We start from the raw sequence: 16,179 nt of genomic DNA, 5'->3' as shown, positions 1-16,179 counted from the left end.
CAACACTTCTGATACTCGCCAGAGTCGGCTTCGACAGACTTCTTTTTATTTCCTAAATTAGAAATGCAAATAAAGAGTGATTGGACGACATCTTTGATATCCAGCGGAATGTGACGAAGGACTTGAAGGCTGTCCCAAAGAAAGACTACTGTAGAATCTTCCAACGGTTGAAAGAACGTTTGCAATGTTGAGGAACGTTGCATTGACATGGAGGAGGGACTATATTAAACATTGTAATTAATAAGATTTATATACCTTAATTTCTCGATTTTTAATAAAGTCAGTCCCAGAAATGTTTAGATTGTATATGATATAAAAATAACGTGATAACTTACAAAAAGATTTACTAAAGATTACAAAGATACTTACTAAAACTTTTGCATATATCTAATATTAAGGAAGACTTCTCAAAACTAATTTATATTAGGTGTATGCAACAGTTTTATTTTTTTAAACTTTTCTAACTTTTTTTACGTATTTGAAGAGTTGCCATTAAAGTTTATGAAATAAATGTCATTTGTCATGATTCAACGATAACAGTAATTTCGAAAAACAATAGTGAATATAATAAGCAATAAAAAAACTATACATGGTTTTTGTATTCAGTCATCTTAGCTTTGGGCTGGAAAGTTTTTTCGCACATGGCATATTCATCCACCTTTGGCGTCTCCGAATTACCACTTATTCCACACACGCACGTGCGCGCGCACACACACGCACACACACGGAGCAGCACTTCTTAACTAAATATATACAATAGTACTTACGAGATATGACTAAGATACGAAAAACTTATTCTTCGCAAAAACTTCAAACTTTACTCGAGAAATAGTAGAAAATCATAAAAAAACGAATATTTTGGAGGACAAATAGTTTGATGATCGAATTGTATTTCATATAGTATATACTTAAAAAGTGAAAATGTGCAGAAAATGATTAAAACATATCTACTATAATAATAATATATCTAATATAATAATAAGAGTTCATGTTTTATTTTTTTTAGGAGAATAAACTATTTTTCCAATTTTATTATTACAGAATATACATGTATTAAAACTTTAATAGTATTACTACTATGTTTCTTAATATTCTGTTCCCATATCATCGTGTCGAATATAAGACAGTAAAGTAAGAGACCGAAGCTTTTACCAACTATAACGATTAATATGTTATTTTTACTTGTAACGTATTACTGCAAAATATACTTTATATATTGCATATGTTGTTTTCTTTTACCGTAGCGAAACACTCGAATGATGCATCGAATAGTCCACCGATAGTCAGTGTAAAAGATTTAACACCTCTTTGTAACAGGAAGAGTATTATTTTTTGTATGTGTAAAGGAGCTTTATACCATTGAACGTTGTATCTATGGAATTACACAATCACAATATACACACTGCGATATGAGGAAAAAATCTATTTCTTATTAATTTTCAAAACACAGATTTGTTTGACAAACAAATCTAATAACTTTAATCTATTTAAGAGGTATACCATTTTTATGCAAAATTATATATCCCGAAAATATATCTTACACGGTAACATATATCTCATCATTGTGGTCCGTTATATCTTGTCCAACTAGATTAGCTACAAACATATAGAAACCGCATACAGCTACTAGAACAATGGATAATACGAATTCCTGGATCTCTCCTGATTCTTTAGTCTGAAAAATCTAAAGATGCCAGTTTTTATATAATTGATTTTTATTATTCCAAACTGTAATTTCGAACATAACTTAAATTATTAAATGCGGCGTAACTGCTGCGCAATGTGAATATTCCGAAAAAAATAGTTTTAACATAAAGAAATATTTTGATAGGCCATATGCGAAAGTATAATAAAGAACGAAATTCAAGAATTTTCTCTTACTTGAAGAAGATTCAGACTGAGACAAATCACTCCAAATACTATTAAACAGAAATACATTGTCTCAAATCTGCATATTAAAAGATCGCACAATCTTTGAAAACAAAATAATGTTACTGTTTCTCTTATCTATTACATTATCTTTCTGCAAATGTACTATATACTACGTATTGGTACCAACTTCACAGCTTGCCGATGCATTTCTACAGCACGACTTAGCCCGATGAGTATAAAATGTTTATTGTTAATATCTTGTAATTTATTATTTTCCATCGCGTTTTCTATACGAAAACTGTAAGTAATAAACTGGTCGTGAATGTATAAGAGCCTATAATGCAGCGTGCATTTTCGTATTTTCAATTTGAATAGCATTATTTCTATATGTATTTACATACCTGGCAATCATAAACATTCCGCAAGCGTATTGAAAATATGCAATAAACGTTGATCCTACCGCTGCTGTTGTAATTATTCCTATACAAATGGCTGTATTTAAGTGAAATAGGATGAAATAAAAGTATTTTTGTTGATCGATAAAGTATTCCATCGTGATTTGCAAATTATGTGGACGAGATTCATTGTTAGATAGAACACTGTGAAAAATGTTCGGTAAAACTTGTCCGATGATGGTGATAGGTACGGTGGAAAGAAAAAACGCTAAAAATTGTCGAAAAATTATTTATATTATTGATAACTGAAATTGTTTAAGTTTTTTGTTTGTAGCTAGATTTGTAGAGTGTCTTGCATCATTTTATATAAATAATAGAACCAAATGTTTTAAATAAAAGTATGATTAGCTGTAATTTTTATGTTCCTTTTATTTAACTTGGCTGATATAGTGTACACACACACACACACACACACACACACACACACACACTTAACATGTATATATATGGCATATGGCATTTATTATCGGTTTAGTAAATTAATGCGCACATATATAAAACATGACTTCGTTACAACATATTTTAAGCTATGTATAATCTTGGAAACATATTCTAAATTATGAATGAAATTGTATATGTAATTGTGAAATAATTATTGTAAAAATATTTGAATATATTTACTTCTAAATATAGATGTATAACGTCTTGCATTATAGCCATATTTTCTTATAATAGCTATTTCGTTTGGTTCTGTTATTTGGTTGCATGTATCTTGAAGTTGCGTCAGTAAATCCTTTATCTGTTATTTTAATAAGTGTTTGCATTTATATATTCAAAAAAATAATTTTGTGTAATTTATGTATGTGTTTGTCTGTATTAAACAAATAAATTCTATATAACTTTCCCTAGAACAATAATTTTATATTTTGAAATGTTCCATAAGAGATATACTTACAACATTTATGTGAAGACGGAATGAGGTATATTTAGTTAATAAGGTTAGAAAAAAAAATGCATTTGACAGAATTTTTATGACAAAATTAGTAGTACATTTTGAAGTTACGAATGTTGTCAGCTGCAATTAGTAATTCTTATTTTTTATATTGTCATAATAATGTTCCAGTTTTTATTCTATTTTTATATACATATCAAGAATTATAAAAAATAATTTAATTAGTCGTTAGTAATTTAGATGTATGTTGTTCTATAATGTATAACATTAGATTAGAAAATAATTGTTATAATTGTTATATATAAATTAATGTATTTAAATAGTATACAGAGATGTAATTGTACCTGAAATATGATCACAGTCGCCAAGATTCCTGAGAAAAGTATAACTTGAAACCAAATAAGTGCTGATTGTTGGTAGGGCCATAAACCAATAGCCTTCAAAAGAGGCTTACTTATAACGAAGTATTCAGTTTCGAGACATATCATTTCGCTATAACGTTCGGAATATGTGTGGCGGAATATGAGTAAAGAAAGGGATGCGCTTATTATCCCCACTCTCTTTATCGAGTGGTTAGGTACCCTATAATTTGTATAACACCCTATAACAACTTTTATACCACCCATAAATTACCACGGAAATTTTCTTATTTTATTATAATACGAAAAACGATGCACAATAGATAGTGAGACTGGGACACGTGCAATTTATATCATTCAAAGTATATGTTTAAGCAGTCGATATGACGACGAATGAAATTCAGCAGTTATCTTTGTTGCATAAAAAAAATATATAATGGAAAAATTCTCTAAGTACGCTCTAAGTGCATTTTTACACATACACGCATATTCACACGCGCGCGGACGTATATGATTCTATCACCTCAAATTTATTGTAGTTCGCATATTTCTAGCATGCGCTTGATTTTAAGAATAGAACATCCCAACGAAGTTTAAATACTTATATGTAAGTCATGTATCGATACTATCGGGAAAGTTTGTTTGTATATTTTTATTTATTATGATTATGTTTAACATCTTATGATGTAAGAGGTGATATAGAAAAATATTACTTTTTAAACTGGTGTCACTTAACGTAAAATGTTACTTGCATATAATATGTAGTTCCGACAGATCTTTGACGTATCACTAAATTAACAATAATAATTTTCAACACTTTTTGTTGAAAATTATTTATGACTTTTATGACAGTAAAACTACAGAACATTATGGTGTCAACTACTTTAATGTCTTTGGAATAACATAATTTTGGAAATCTTAATCATAAAACATATATTTTACTAGTTATTAAATGTTAATATTGTTTTATTTCTGTTAATGTATCTTTATCTCTCATCTCTCATGTTGAATAAATAAACATAAAATGGGAGACAGAAGCGTTCACCAGTTGTAATAAATATTTTCTTTTTCTTTTTGTTATATACGTACGTTATATCTTAAATATACGTATGTTATATTCTAACATACATTGTTATTTACTTTACCGTGGCAATGTTCTTTTGTAATGCAAACAATAGCAATTTTTGTATCTGTAAGGATGCTTGTTATCACTTGGACGTTGTGCGTATAAAATTATAGATTTCTGAGGAAAAACTATTATAGATATTAATTTTAATTTTAATTTCTTACAATATATTCTGATTTATTCTACGAACAACCTTTTAGTTTTAGAATATATAAACAGGATCTTAATTGGATTTCAGAAAATGTGTGCCTTACGCGGTAATATATATATGTACCAAATTTTTTAATGGAGAAAAGCTTGGTGCTCTCCTGGATTTCAATTTTATTGCTTCACATCGATCACATAAAAATTGGCACAGATGCAATGCATGCTATACGTTCAGTCTGCAACTGCGCGTTAAATTTTCAGTGTCTGTAATAGCATTGCACACGAGTGCGTACATACGGTCCGACGTTTTCTTCGGTTACGTAGTTGCGAGTATCCTTCTCCCTCGAAATTTTCCGCGAGGGAAAGTTTCGAAGAGAGTGCGCACATCTAATGGTCGGGAAATAACGACGACTGCTTCGTCGTTTACGTCGCGGCAAAGTTCCCGTTTTGTTACACGGTTGTGAAAAATGAGGTGCACTCTCGCTCGTTGCTTTTCGGCAAGAGGATGGCCCCTCCTGAATGCCATAAACGTGTTTATTTATGCGTATTTTCGTTTACGATCGGTCAGCGGCTGCTTTCGAGTACCGCATGGTTCGTATAAACGCTCGTGCGAAAATTATTTTCATCCCGGGCAGTTTTCCAGCGGAACGTTCTTCAAAACGGACAATAAGTTAAAAGATGTAAAACGCTTATGTATGGATAAAGAATATTAATATTGATAAGGTGACCAGAACGTGTGGATAGCTCAATCTTGAATTAATAATCCATTTTATGTAACTTTCTGATTTTTTTAACATTACTTTTATATTATTTTATTTTTTTAATTATGAAAAATGTGTGTGTGTCAATTGAAAATATTTCTCAATAAAATATTATAATCACTCATATGCTGTTTGAAATGTGACATCAGAGATTGAATTGCTCGGCATAAATTGAAAACAGCGATTCATATTAATTATAAAGAATGGATTTACCATAGCACACAACATCTTGCATTCATACCATTGATACTTAAGCATTGATATATTATAAGCGAGAATAAACGTGCATATAATTAATGAAGAACATGATGCAGCATTGATAACAAGTGCTCTTCTCGATATCTCGCTAGTATCTACAATACAGTAGAACGACGAGTCGAGTACTCTGCATAATTTTGTGGCAATTTAACGAGCGCTTAATTAACGCACAAATTACTCCGGAATAATACGACCGTTACAACCGCTTTCGTGATTTTGTAAACAACGACGTTGCAGATGTCGATGTGAATTCGAATGCTCGTTTCCTACGTTCACGTCATTGAGAGGGGCATATTTAGCTATAAATCAGACGTAAAATTACAAAGCCCCTAACGGACTGGCGAAACGATTTCATAAAGGCGGCATGTGGAGTGCGTAAGTATGTAGACAGAGCCACTAATGTTACGAGCCGGATGATTTACGAGTAATAAAGCCATCCCGCGCCGTCGCCAGATCGCCGCAATGTAAATGCGAGATCTTTTTATTATAAATCTATTTTATAAGTCATCTGCCAATGTTGCCGCCGCATTCGCCCATACTCGAATTTATTGCTCCTGTAATTATCGAAGAACAGTCGTTGGACGATTTTTATCGCTTTTCCATGACGTCACGAAGGGGAGGGAAGAAGTAAGAATTGTGCACGATGTCCCATTTGTATCAGCTCAACCGTTTATCTGACATAAATTCTGCAAATAAATTCAATTCATTCATTCAAATTCCGCAAATGACTTCAATTCAATTTATTTAATCAATATTAAATTGAATAATCAGTAAGATTAAATTGAGTACAATAGATCTTTAACATCAGTAGATAGTACATAGCTATACATAGTAATGCATTTTAAAAAAATCATTTGAAGATTATATTTCGTAATTTGGATTACAGGGGATCAAATAAGTAATAACATTTTGCACTTTAAATAATGAATTTTAGAACTGATTATGAGTAAGGGAATTTAATTTAATCTAAATAGTTTCAATTATTAATTTTGTAAAAGTGTGTGGAATATCTGTGATTTGAGAATCTAATTTGAAATTAATAATATAAAGTAATATAACTACAATATTCATTAAAATTATAATTTTATTTGGGCGAAAAATTACAATAAATGATATTTAACATATCGCCCCCAAGTCAAATTAGAATTCATCGTAATTTTTGCCATTAACAAATAATTCGATAGAAATGGGATTTCTCTCGTAATTCATCACTTCCTAAAGTAACACGTGTGCGTCTCGAAAACTTTTCGTCGCACTTGTTTATTCGTGAACTGCAATATATATTCCTATTCTTCCGTCTCAAAGATATAAAATTGTTCCGCTACTTTGGAACTGTCCGCGTCTCGGAGACGCGTTATTGTTCCATCTCCTTGGAAATACTTCCGGGAGAAGAGACGAGCAGGTTGCGTGCGGGGTGTGTGTGTGTGTGTTATATGTATAGCGTGGTGTGTTGTATGTGAAGAGAGAAACAGGTCGCCACACAACACACGGCGTGCGCGCGGAGAGCATGTGGCAAAGTGCGGTAGACACTTTGGTAATGGTGCTGGGGCGGCGTGACGAGATTGGCGATGCTATCAGGTGTATCTCCGCTGATGAAGGTTGTAACCTCGCGCGGACCCCATTTATTAAAGCCGCGTCTCTGCCACGGCGGATACAAGGTTACCGCTGCTGCCAGCATCAACGGCTACGAGAGCAGCAACAGCGAATCCAGCGATCTCCCCTGCAACCTCGAGCGCAACCGAGCCGGACCGCCAAGATGTTGCCTTTCTCCTCTAACGCGATTTTACGCTACTTTTTCGTTTTACATTTTGTCCAAGTTAATTTACCAGTCCACTCGCATTTAATGCTCACGGAACTCAAGTATTTCAAAGATTGAAGCTTACACGTGCTGCAGAGAGAAAGAGAGAGATTGCACCATTAAGAATACTTAGATGTTATCGGACATAATCGCAAAAATACCGGAAACTCGGGGTTTAATATCGAAGAATGAAAACTTTAATTTATTAATTACTTACTCATTTTTCCGTCGTCATTTACCTATCCATCGCACCCTACGAGGTAGCTTGACGTAATTTCGAATAATTTGAGTCTTCAGCTGCTACGTACGCTTGGAGGAACTCAAGTAAGATTTTTCGCAGTAACATGAAGTAACTCCAACCCGTCTAAAGTTGCGTCGAAGTATTCGCACTTCTGATTCTGAGGAATGATTTCAATTTTAAGGAGGAGATACTGTTAGTCGAAAAGTCCCATCGATTATCCCGAAAAATATTTTCTCTCATGTACTTATTTCTCAGTAAGAAAATATACATTTGAATGTGTGTCTTAAGGATTCTTATGACATTTCTTAAGCATTCTTCAATTGTTTTCTCCGCACATATCAATCGCTATGTTTGGTAAAAAGAAAGTAGCTTTCCCTTGATTTAAGAGCTATCTCCTTGGGGGTCACAGGATTGATCCCACAGTTCCCCTTACGCACCAGCTGCGTACAAAGTCTTCTTCGACCCTACGTCTTACCAAACGAGTGTCTAGTTGCTCCCCCTCTTCCCTTGTCTCTCTCCCTCTTGCACAGATTGCAATCAGTCATATTAGCTGGACACACCTCGGATATGTGCACGGCCATCTGGCACGTAGAAGCTCGGGGTTGTACGCGTCGGAAGTAACGGGTCGCCTGACGTAATCACCGGTGCTGGCGGCCCGACACCACCACCTTCACCACCATATCCACCTGCATCAGTATCGCCGTCGCCGCCAAGTGCAACACGTTTCACCGTTGCCGGCTGGCTGCCCCCGGAGACCCCCAACTCCCGCCGTCGGTTGGCTTATCGGCCTCGGAGCCTCCTGAGATATACGATATCGCGGAAAATCATTTTCGAGAGACAGCGCCGGCGGGAGATGTATCGTCGTGACCCGGGCCACCTTCGAACGTATCGCCACGCCTTCCTCCAGACGTGCCGGTATTCCGTTCCACCTTCCGCCCGCATTTCAGCCGAGTGACACCTGAACGAAGTTACACGTATATACGGTGTGTCGATTATTAATCGGGCTCAATGTACGAGAAATGATTGGCCTGGTAACCGATCGCGAGGATCAGGTATGCGGAGGATCAAGGATGGGAGTGGTCCCAGACCCGGTCCGTGTAACGAAACAGGGTCGGCGATCGCGTCCGGGGATTTCGACGTGGATTGACGACTGACGTCGTCGAATCTGAATCCTTACCGAAGTGGCTAATGCATAGTTGAGGTCGATGGTCGGCCTCATTAATCACTTTCAATTAAGAGCGCGATAGAGACCGGCGATGCGCGCGCGCATGGCCGTCGGACATTCGGTCAAGCTAGCGGTGCCGTCTTTTGCCGCGAGATAAAATGATCCGCTACCAGCTCGCGTTGCACGCTCCGTCACCGCTTGACGCGGCCAGTACGCGCCCTCGCAGCATCCGCCATACGTCCCGCGGCTGTCTCGCCACTCCAGGTGCCCGAGCGGCATCCTCGTGGACGACGGCGATACGATATCGCGCAGAATCGTTTTCGAGACCGAGCGCGAGATAAATCACGACCCGGCCGTTGCCGCCGAGCCGACCACGCCTTTCCTAGACGTGCCGGCATCCATACGCGGGATAGGCAGCATCCCGTTCCCCGGGAGGAGCGCCTCTCTCCGGCGGAAGGTTCATAAGGTCGCCGCTGGGTGATACATGCGCCCGAGGAGATGCACTCCTTCTTTCCGCACGGATGGAAAGTCCGCGCGCGCGCGTATCTCACGATTATATACTTAGCCGATCGGTTCATAATGCCGGGCGTACCTACCACCAGGAAATTATCGCGAAATTTCGCCGGGATGAGACTTGGCGCGCGATTAGGATCGGCCGCGGCGCGCCGCCGGGCGTAGCGAATCGAAAATTGCATCGTGCCGAGTCAAAATTGCGCGCGTCCTTTTTTTCGACAGTTGTATATTATTAGCGTTACGATTTAATTAGCCGCCGCTTATCGCGCTACCGCGATCTGCACGCTCCCGGCGCGACTTTTATCGTGCTCCGTGATGGTTGAGTGCTGCGCAATAGTGCAACGGAGCGTCGACGATTACTCAAATAGAAAAAGAGAATCGGAGATACGTGACGATAATGTTGAGTAAAATTATCATAATGTTGAATAAAATGATAAATATATCATTTATATTTTATTCGACTTTCCGAGTTCGTCGGATAAGAGGCTGTAATTTTGGTCTCTTTGTACGTTCGCCTCAACGTTGCGTATTTTTGAGCACTTGTAGATGTGCATCTGGATTTTATAGAACGCAATAGGCACCTATTTATGCGCGCTGAAATGACTCCGCATTGCGAGCATGCTCGTTGGATGACACTCGAAATGAGAAATCTCACGACGATCCTTTTGAGGTCATCCACGTCGGAAAAGACGGTATCCTCGAGAGTACGCGCAGCGGGGGATGCAAAAAGCGAGCGGAGAGAAACGCGCTGCTTCGCGCGGCGAACGTCGACGATCTCGTTAAAATCCGCATTAACCGCGAATCAAAACGCGGAACTTCCACTTTAATATCCACGTTACTATGTCCCATACACTGAGATTAAAAACAGAGACACGGAATCCGAATGGGAGCAACAGGAAATACGGAGCTTCAGGAAAGTGAATATTCCGTCGTGGGAGAAAATTTTTTTCAAGAGAAAATCCTTTTGCTACCTTTAACTCGTAAACTCTCGTAAATTGAATTTTTTCTATGATAGATTCGAGAAAGATAAAATGTTAATAACGTCAAATTCTGAAGTAGATTTTTTAACGATGGTACATTATGTGTTGATATCTCTAAAAAAATGTTTTTGTGAACAGCGATGCAATTTTACGTTGACGTAGAAGTGAAAACTGTCGCATGAACACATCATGCGTATGTATTTATGATAAATGATAATTTTACTACTCCCAATCTACTACCATCGGGATTAATCCAAAGCCGTTGGAGATATCTCGGTAATTGGATGCGCTTTTGCACGCATTTAATTCTATGCGACCTCGTCGCATAATCTTTTCTTTCTCCGTAACGGAGAACGTCGCTCAGTCGCTTAATTCGATTATCATATAATAGGCTTAGATCCGCCGGCGAAAACAGCGTTTAATAAAGTCCGCGGAACGTAATCCCGCGCCTTTTTCGATCATTCGTCGCGAACCTCCCGATTAAATATTCTCGCAAATTAGCATTTCGCGGAATTATGTGCTAATGTACCGATCCAGGAGAGACAGCGCGGCCAGTTTCAATGGCTGTGTTATACGGAGTGCCATGCAAATCGCATATCTTGTCTAGATGACAAACACAATTTTAATAATTTTCTTGTCTGACATTTTATTTAAACAATATTATATGTGTTTTAAACACCACTCTTAATATACGGATGCAAAACACGAGGTAGAACTGTTTGGCTGTCTTAACGCTGAAGAGAATTTCCCGTGATTTCGGGAACACCCTATACAGACGCAGAGAGCCGCGAATATGAATTATGCAATGGTCAATTAATAAAATTACAATCACACTCATCGGTACGCTCGCGCCATCGCTGTCGTAAAAATGATTCCATGGATCGAACGCTTCGAAGCATTCGAGATGAGTCCCAAGTGGGTTTTAATTTGCTCCGAATCAAGCGTGGAGAATTTTACGATTGCATGAAAGACGATAGGAAGATTGGTTCCTCGTGGAAATATGATAATCGTGTTGCTCAGTGTGATTTCCATAGTGTGATCCACAGTCTTTCATTTTTTGAATTGTTCATGTTATGATTTATATTATTCCAACATTACTCATATGGATAATGTTGGAATAATATAAATCACATACTGATATGTATCAATATACATGTAATAATATTAATATTAATATTAATATTATATTATTACTTATTAATCAAAACTTTATTAATTTTTCATGTACTTTTGTCTCGCTAAGGAAACAATTACTCTTTTCTGAAACAATTCTTAAATATCCTACCTTATATGGAGCGGCAGTAAATATTCGTGCAAATATTCTCTCACACGCGTAGCTGCAATGAATTGCGCGCGATATCGGGGCCGTCCAAGCTTAATCCGTTCACGTTTTACACGTCTCGTGAGAATACAATCGAATCTCGTGTAAGGAAAAAGGAGAAAGAGAACGACAGATTTATCGCACGTTAGAAAATTTACCCTCGGCCGGTCTGAAATTAGATCGAATTTTAGATTCGCAATGGCTGACGCGAAACCTTGCGGAATCCGATCCCCCGGTATGTGTTAATTAACGTCTTGCTCGCTTCGTTATAGATTTCGCGTAGCGATTTCGCCTTCGTTATTAATTAGCACTCTTCCCTGCGTTAATGATCTTTAACCCTTTCGCGAGTTAGAAGCGATTTACCGTCTGCGTTTGCAGGAAGGGTGTTAACAAGAACTCTTTTATTTATTATAGTTAGAAATAAATTTAAGTCCTTTAAGCCATTTTGATAATATTACTCAATATTGAAACCTTTGACATAATTTTACATGCATAAACTTACTGCATAAGTGCATTATGTGCGTTTTCCATCTTGCAATGTTATTCCGGATACACTCTCGCTGCTTTGCTGCACAAGCGTATAATAACCGATTGAACATGATAAATATTTAAGAGAACATTTCAACCATCATTCAAGTGATATCTAATCCAATCCTCATTTGTATGTTCCAGGTAAGAAACGGAGCGTAATGGAAGCCACGTTGCGCTGCGGTAACGTGCTGGTCCTCCGCTGGGTACGTGCCGCGCTTGCCTAACAAGTACATTTTCGTTGTCTCGACTTACGCTTCCCATTGTTCCTCGCGATTCCGAGACGAGTCTATCCCACCAATGAGAAAGAAACGTTCTCGTAAGCGTCCTGTGATAGCAGCACTCAGAACGGCAGTTTAATAATAGCTCGTGGCTTAACAAAGAAATTTACCACAAAACTAAATATTTCTATTTTGCGTCTTCGGGAACCTGCAAGATATTCTGATCGATCAATCGATCAATAAAATCGCGCGAGTAGAAATTGTTATGCATGTAGTCTATTTTTTCTGGACTTTGTCAAGCGTACATGGTGCTTGAAATAAAAAAAATAACAGTTTTGTTAATTAACCGTCTCTGTAACCGAGACAATCAATCGCAACGTGGTACAGGCGAGCACTCTCGCGCGAGTGCGTGCCACGCCACGAGTCGCAGAGTCATTTCCGGGATAAGAGCGGGATCGGAGCTTGATCATTCGCATTGGATTTCCGAGCGCGTTTACTGCCGGGTTAAGGTCGCTACTCTCTCGAAGGAGAGAGGGAGAGAGAGTCGTCGGCATTCGAATCGGACGAAAAAAGCGAAACTTCTCTCTTTGCGCAGCGGGGCTCCCGGACGGGCCCGGCCAACCGAGTGGGCCCCCATTGTCGGCGGTCCGCTCGCTCGCTCGTGTCGGTAACAAATGACGCTGCGTGTTCCCCGCCTGGATGTCACTCGATATCAGCTGGGCAGATCGTCTTTAACTCGCGGCGCGAGCGCTCTTGCGAGACGAGATTCCGCGGAGAGTTCTAGTTACGATTCCCGCAAAAAAGTCCCGGAGACGAGAAAGGCACACTTGTGCATCGTCGTCATCGTCGTCGTCGTCATTGTGCTTTGACGAGGTCCGCTCTTGATGATCCTGTTGGATGAATGATGCGGATCAGTGCGATGCTCCGTGGATGAATGAGTTTGTTGGTTCGAATCACCACGAGATTCATTTGATCGCACGCACGCGCCTCTTTTTAAGCATGATTTACGCAAACGTCAAGTATTGTGATTATAGCGTCGTCTGCCGTAACGAGAAGACGTCTTCTAAATGGCAGCGCTGTTAAAGCGTGCAAGAACGCTCACTGAAAAAAAAATCTGGTTGCATTAATTAGAAATCTGATAGGTTCAACCAGTCTGTCTGTTGGAAAATGGACAAATCAGAATTCCTTTAGGAATTACCAGATTGTAGTACAGTCTATCAAACGTTCTATTATAGTTATAAAATATCCAGTCCTATCGTAATAACTATATAGAGATTCTGCTTGGTTTAACTAAAATGCATTCTATCATATACGTCTTGTTAGTACAATCAAACCATTTTTCTCAGTGCTTGATTGAAAAATGACGTTAATTTTTCCTGTTAGTTTTTCGAGAGTTTCTGCTCACGATATTTATCGTGCACCGCGATGCTTAAATCGCCCATATTTTTACGCCGCGCGCGCACGTACTTGTGCGTGCGCACTCGTACAAGCACACACAAGTGTTTTCTTTTATAACTCGAATCGTAAAAACTTTACGAGATGTTGTTCGCGCGTCCGCATGAACCCATCTTGCCCGGTCCATCCTATTCTTTTAAGTTTATCTCATTCTCTTGGCTAACAATGTTATTAACCCCCTCGGGGCTCCGTTGCGCCACCAGAACTCTCTTCAGAACAGTATGTTTAAGTCTTTAGGTTGATTAAACGTCCCGCCTACTAGACGGTAATTTGTAACTCTTCTCTTTCCCGCGCTCTCTCTTGAAAGTAACATGCTCATCTTAATTAAGTTCCAGTGATACACAAAATAAAATGTTCCACGATACTCACACATAAGTACTTGGAACACTTTAGAAAACAATATAAAAATTATTTCACAAATATTCAGCTGTTTGCTTAAAATCGTTAATAAAATCTGCGATAATATCAATAAGGTGTGAGCTTTTTATGGAATTTAAATTTTCGATTTAAATGGCATTATCTTGTAACATCGACATTTTATATCCGTGTACCGCCGCTCTCCGTTCAACACTGTTACGAAATATTGTTCCTGTTCGAATCCCATGCTAGGCGAGGACTAAAATACCGGACGCCATGTAAAGCGCACAAAATAGCGAGGAAAGGGGGGAAATCGAAAGGGAGAGTATTATCGTCGTCGGTTGAAGGAAACGGTGCGTATCGCCGCGGAATTTCGCCGCGCGTGCAACAAGACAGCAACATTTTAACACGCTCAAGCGACAAATAACCGCTATTAAGCGCAACAGCTGTACCGTGATCACGATGCAAGGATGCGCCGCGCTTGCGGCTTCGGCGATACCCTCTCGTCGCGGCCGCAAAGAATAGGGGTCCGTCGATCGAAGAGCGGGCCCGTCTTCCACTTGTGTGGCCGGGCCCGACAACGAGACGCCTTCGGAGTGTCTTGAAACCGCAGCGGTAGTTACCGGCGCGCGGGATCGATCGGCGGATACCGGACATTAAGGCGGAGATGCGCACTGCCGATCCGCGGCGTTTCAGTTCGGTTGGGCATCACCGGAAAAGAGCATGCTTTGTCGCGTTTTTTCCCCAGATATTAATGTAATGGTACCGCCGCCTGTGTTAGCTTATTATTACAGGATTACCTTTTTTGGTCCAACGCGGAACGTTATAGGAAACCATCTCTTCTCGTTAAGAAAGAAATGTTAAAGATGTTAGGAGAAGACGTATGGGAGCTAGCAATAGTTGCATTTAGAAAGTAGAGATGCTGTGTTTACGCGTTTAGTACAAGTATATATATGTATATAGTTTCTTCGAGTTTTAATAATTAAATAAGAAAGACGAAATTAAAATGTATTTCCATCAAAGCGTGGTATCCTTCTCTGTCATTTATGGACAAAACGCATCTTTTCTCTTTCAGTCAGATCACGGACTAAATTTGTGAATCGGTAAATCGCGCACTTAGATCGCGTAAATGATGTCTACCACCGCACTGGAACCACCGCGAAGATGATCCTCACAGACTCGACTCTGAAGTATCGGACGCACAGAAACTGCAGACTTTTATTTCCCTCTCAAAAAGCAAGAATCGTCTTTTCACCACTGCGCAGACCACAGCAATTCCCACGACAAGCTGCGCCGTGTAAAAAAATGGCAGTTTCGAGACCACAAATTGAGCTGTTGCCCTTTATGCTGTTCCTGTGCGAATCCGATTTATGATTCTTGCGTAGTCGAGATTTTGTTAAACTCTCTTCGATTTTGTGGCTGGAATGAATTTATAAGTCTGTCGCCAATATTTACAGGAGTTTTACGTGAAAGCTACAATCTCATACTTATAGAATCGACGATGAATGAATAGTTAACGTGAATAATTTTTTTTTATACCTACATACTTATATTAGATCTACACTTCTTTACTTTAGATATAGAATTTATTATATTCAATACTTTCGCTTCTGGAATAAGATCATATGTGTTTTTAAGACAGGAGAGATTTGCATGAACAGTATATCGATGCGCACGTTACGCAACAAAGTACTTCTCATTGCTCCTCTCCTCTAGGCGAGAGCTCGCGC

The 16,179-nt window shown here is 38.7% G+C and overlaps 2 protein-coding genes and 1 long non-coding RNA gene across 4 annotated transcripts in view; 2 read left to right on the top strand and 1 right to left on the bottom strand.

Annotated features, from left to right (window-relative positions):
* The window catches only part of LOC105286974 (CCR4-NOT transcription complex subunit 6-like), a 601,608-nt gene that overhangs the window by 498,176 nt on the left and 87,253 nt on the right, over positions 1-16,179 (top strand). The window lies entirely within an intron of this gene.
* Positions 1-16,179, top strand: part of LOC105286934 — a 65,682-nt gene that overhangs the window by 31,123 nt on the left and 18,380 nt on the right. The window contains exon 3 of the long non-coding RNA XR_003406712.1: positions 12,561-12,622. This is a non-coding gene — a long non-coding RNA (uncharacterized LOC105286934). The remainder of the gene's footprint in view (positions 1-12,560; positions 12,623-16,179) is intronic.
* On the bottom strand, positions 1,006-3,722 carry LOC105286933. The gene is made up of 9 exons (XM_011352246.3): positions 3,564-3,722; positions 3,223-3,342; positions 2,949-3,066; positions 2,274-2,535; positions 2,060-2,170; positions 1,882-1,972; positions 1,542-1,684; positions 1,240-1,372; positions 1,006-1,155 (listed from the first exon to the last, which is right to left on the bottom strand). Exons 1-9 carry the CDS (start codon positions 3,705-3,707, stop codon positions 1,105-1,107), a joined length of 1,173 nt encoding a protein of 390 aa, XP_011350548.1. The 5' UTR covers positions 3,708-3,722; the 3' UTR covers positions 1,006-1,104.

The sequence above is a fragment of the Ooceraea biroi genome, chromosome 6, assembly GCF_003672135.1.
Source record: "Ooceraea biroi isolate clonal line C1 chromosome 6, Obir_v5.4, whole genome shotgun sequence".
In the NCBI taxonomy this organism is placed as follows: domain Eukaryota; kingdom Metazoa; phylum Arthropoda; class Insecta; order Hymenoptera; family Formicidae; genus Ooceraea; species Ooceraea biroi.
Note: the sequence above shows the minus strand (reverse complement) of the source record. Positions and strands in the feature narration are given on the sequence as shown.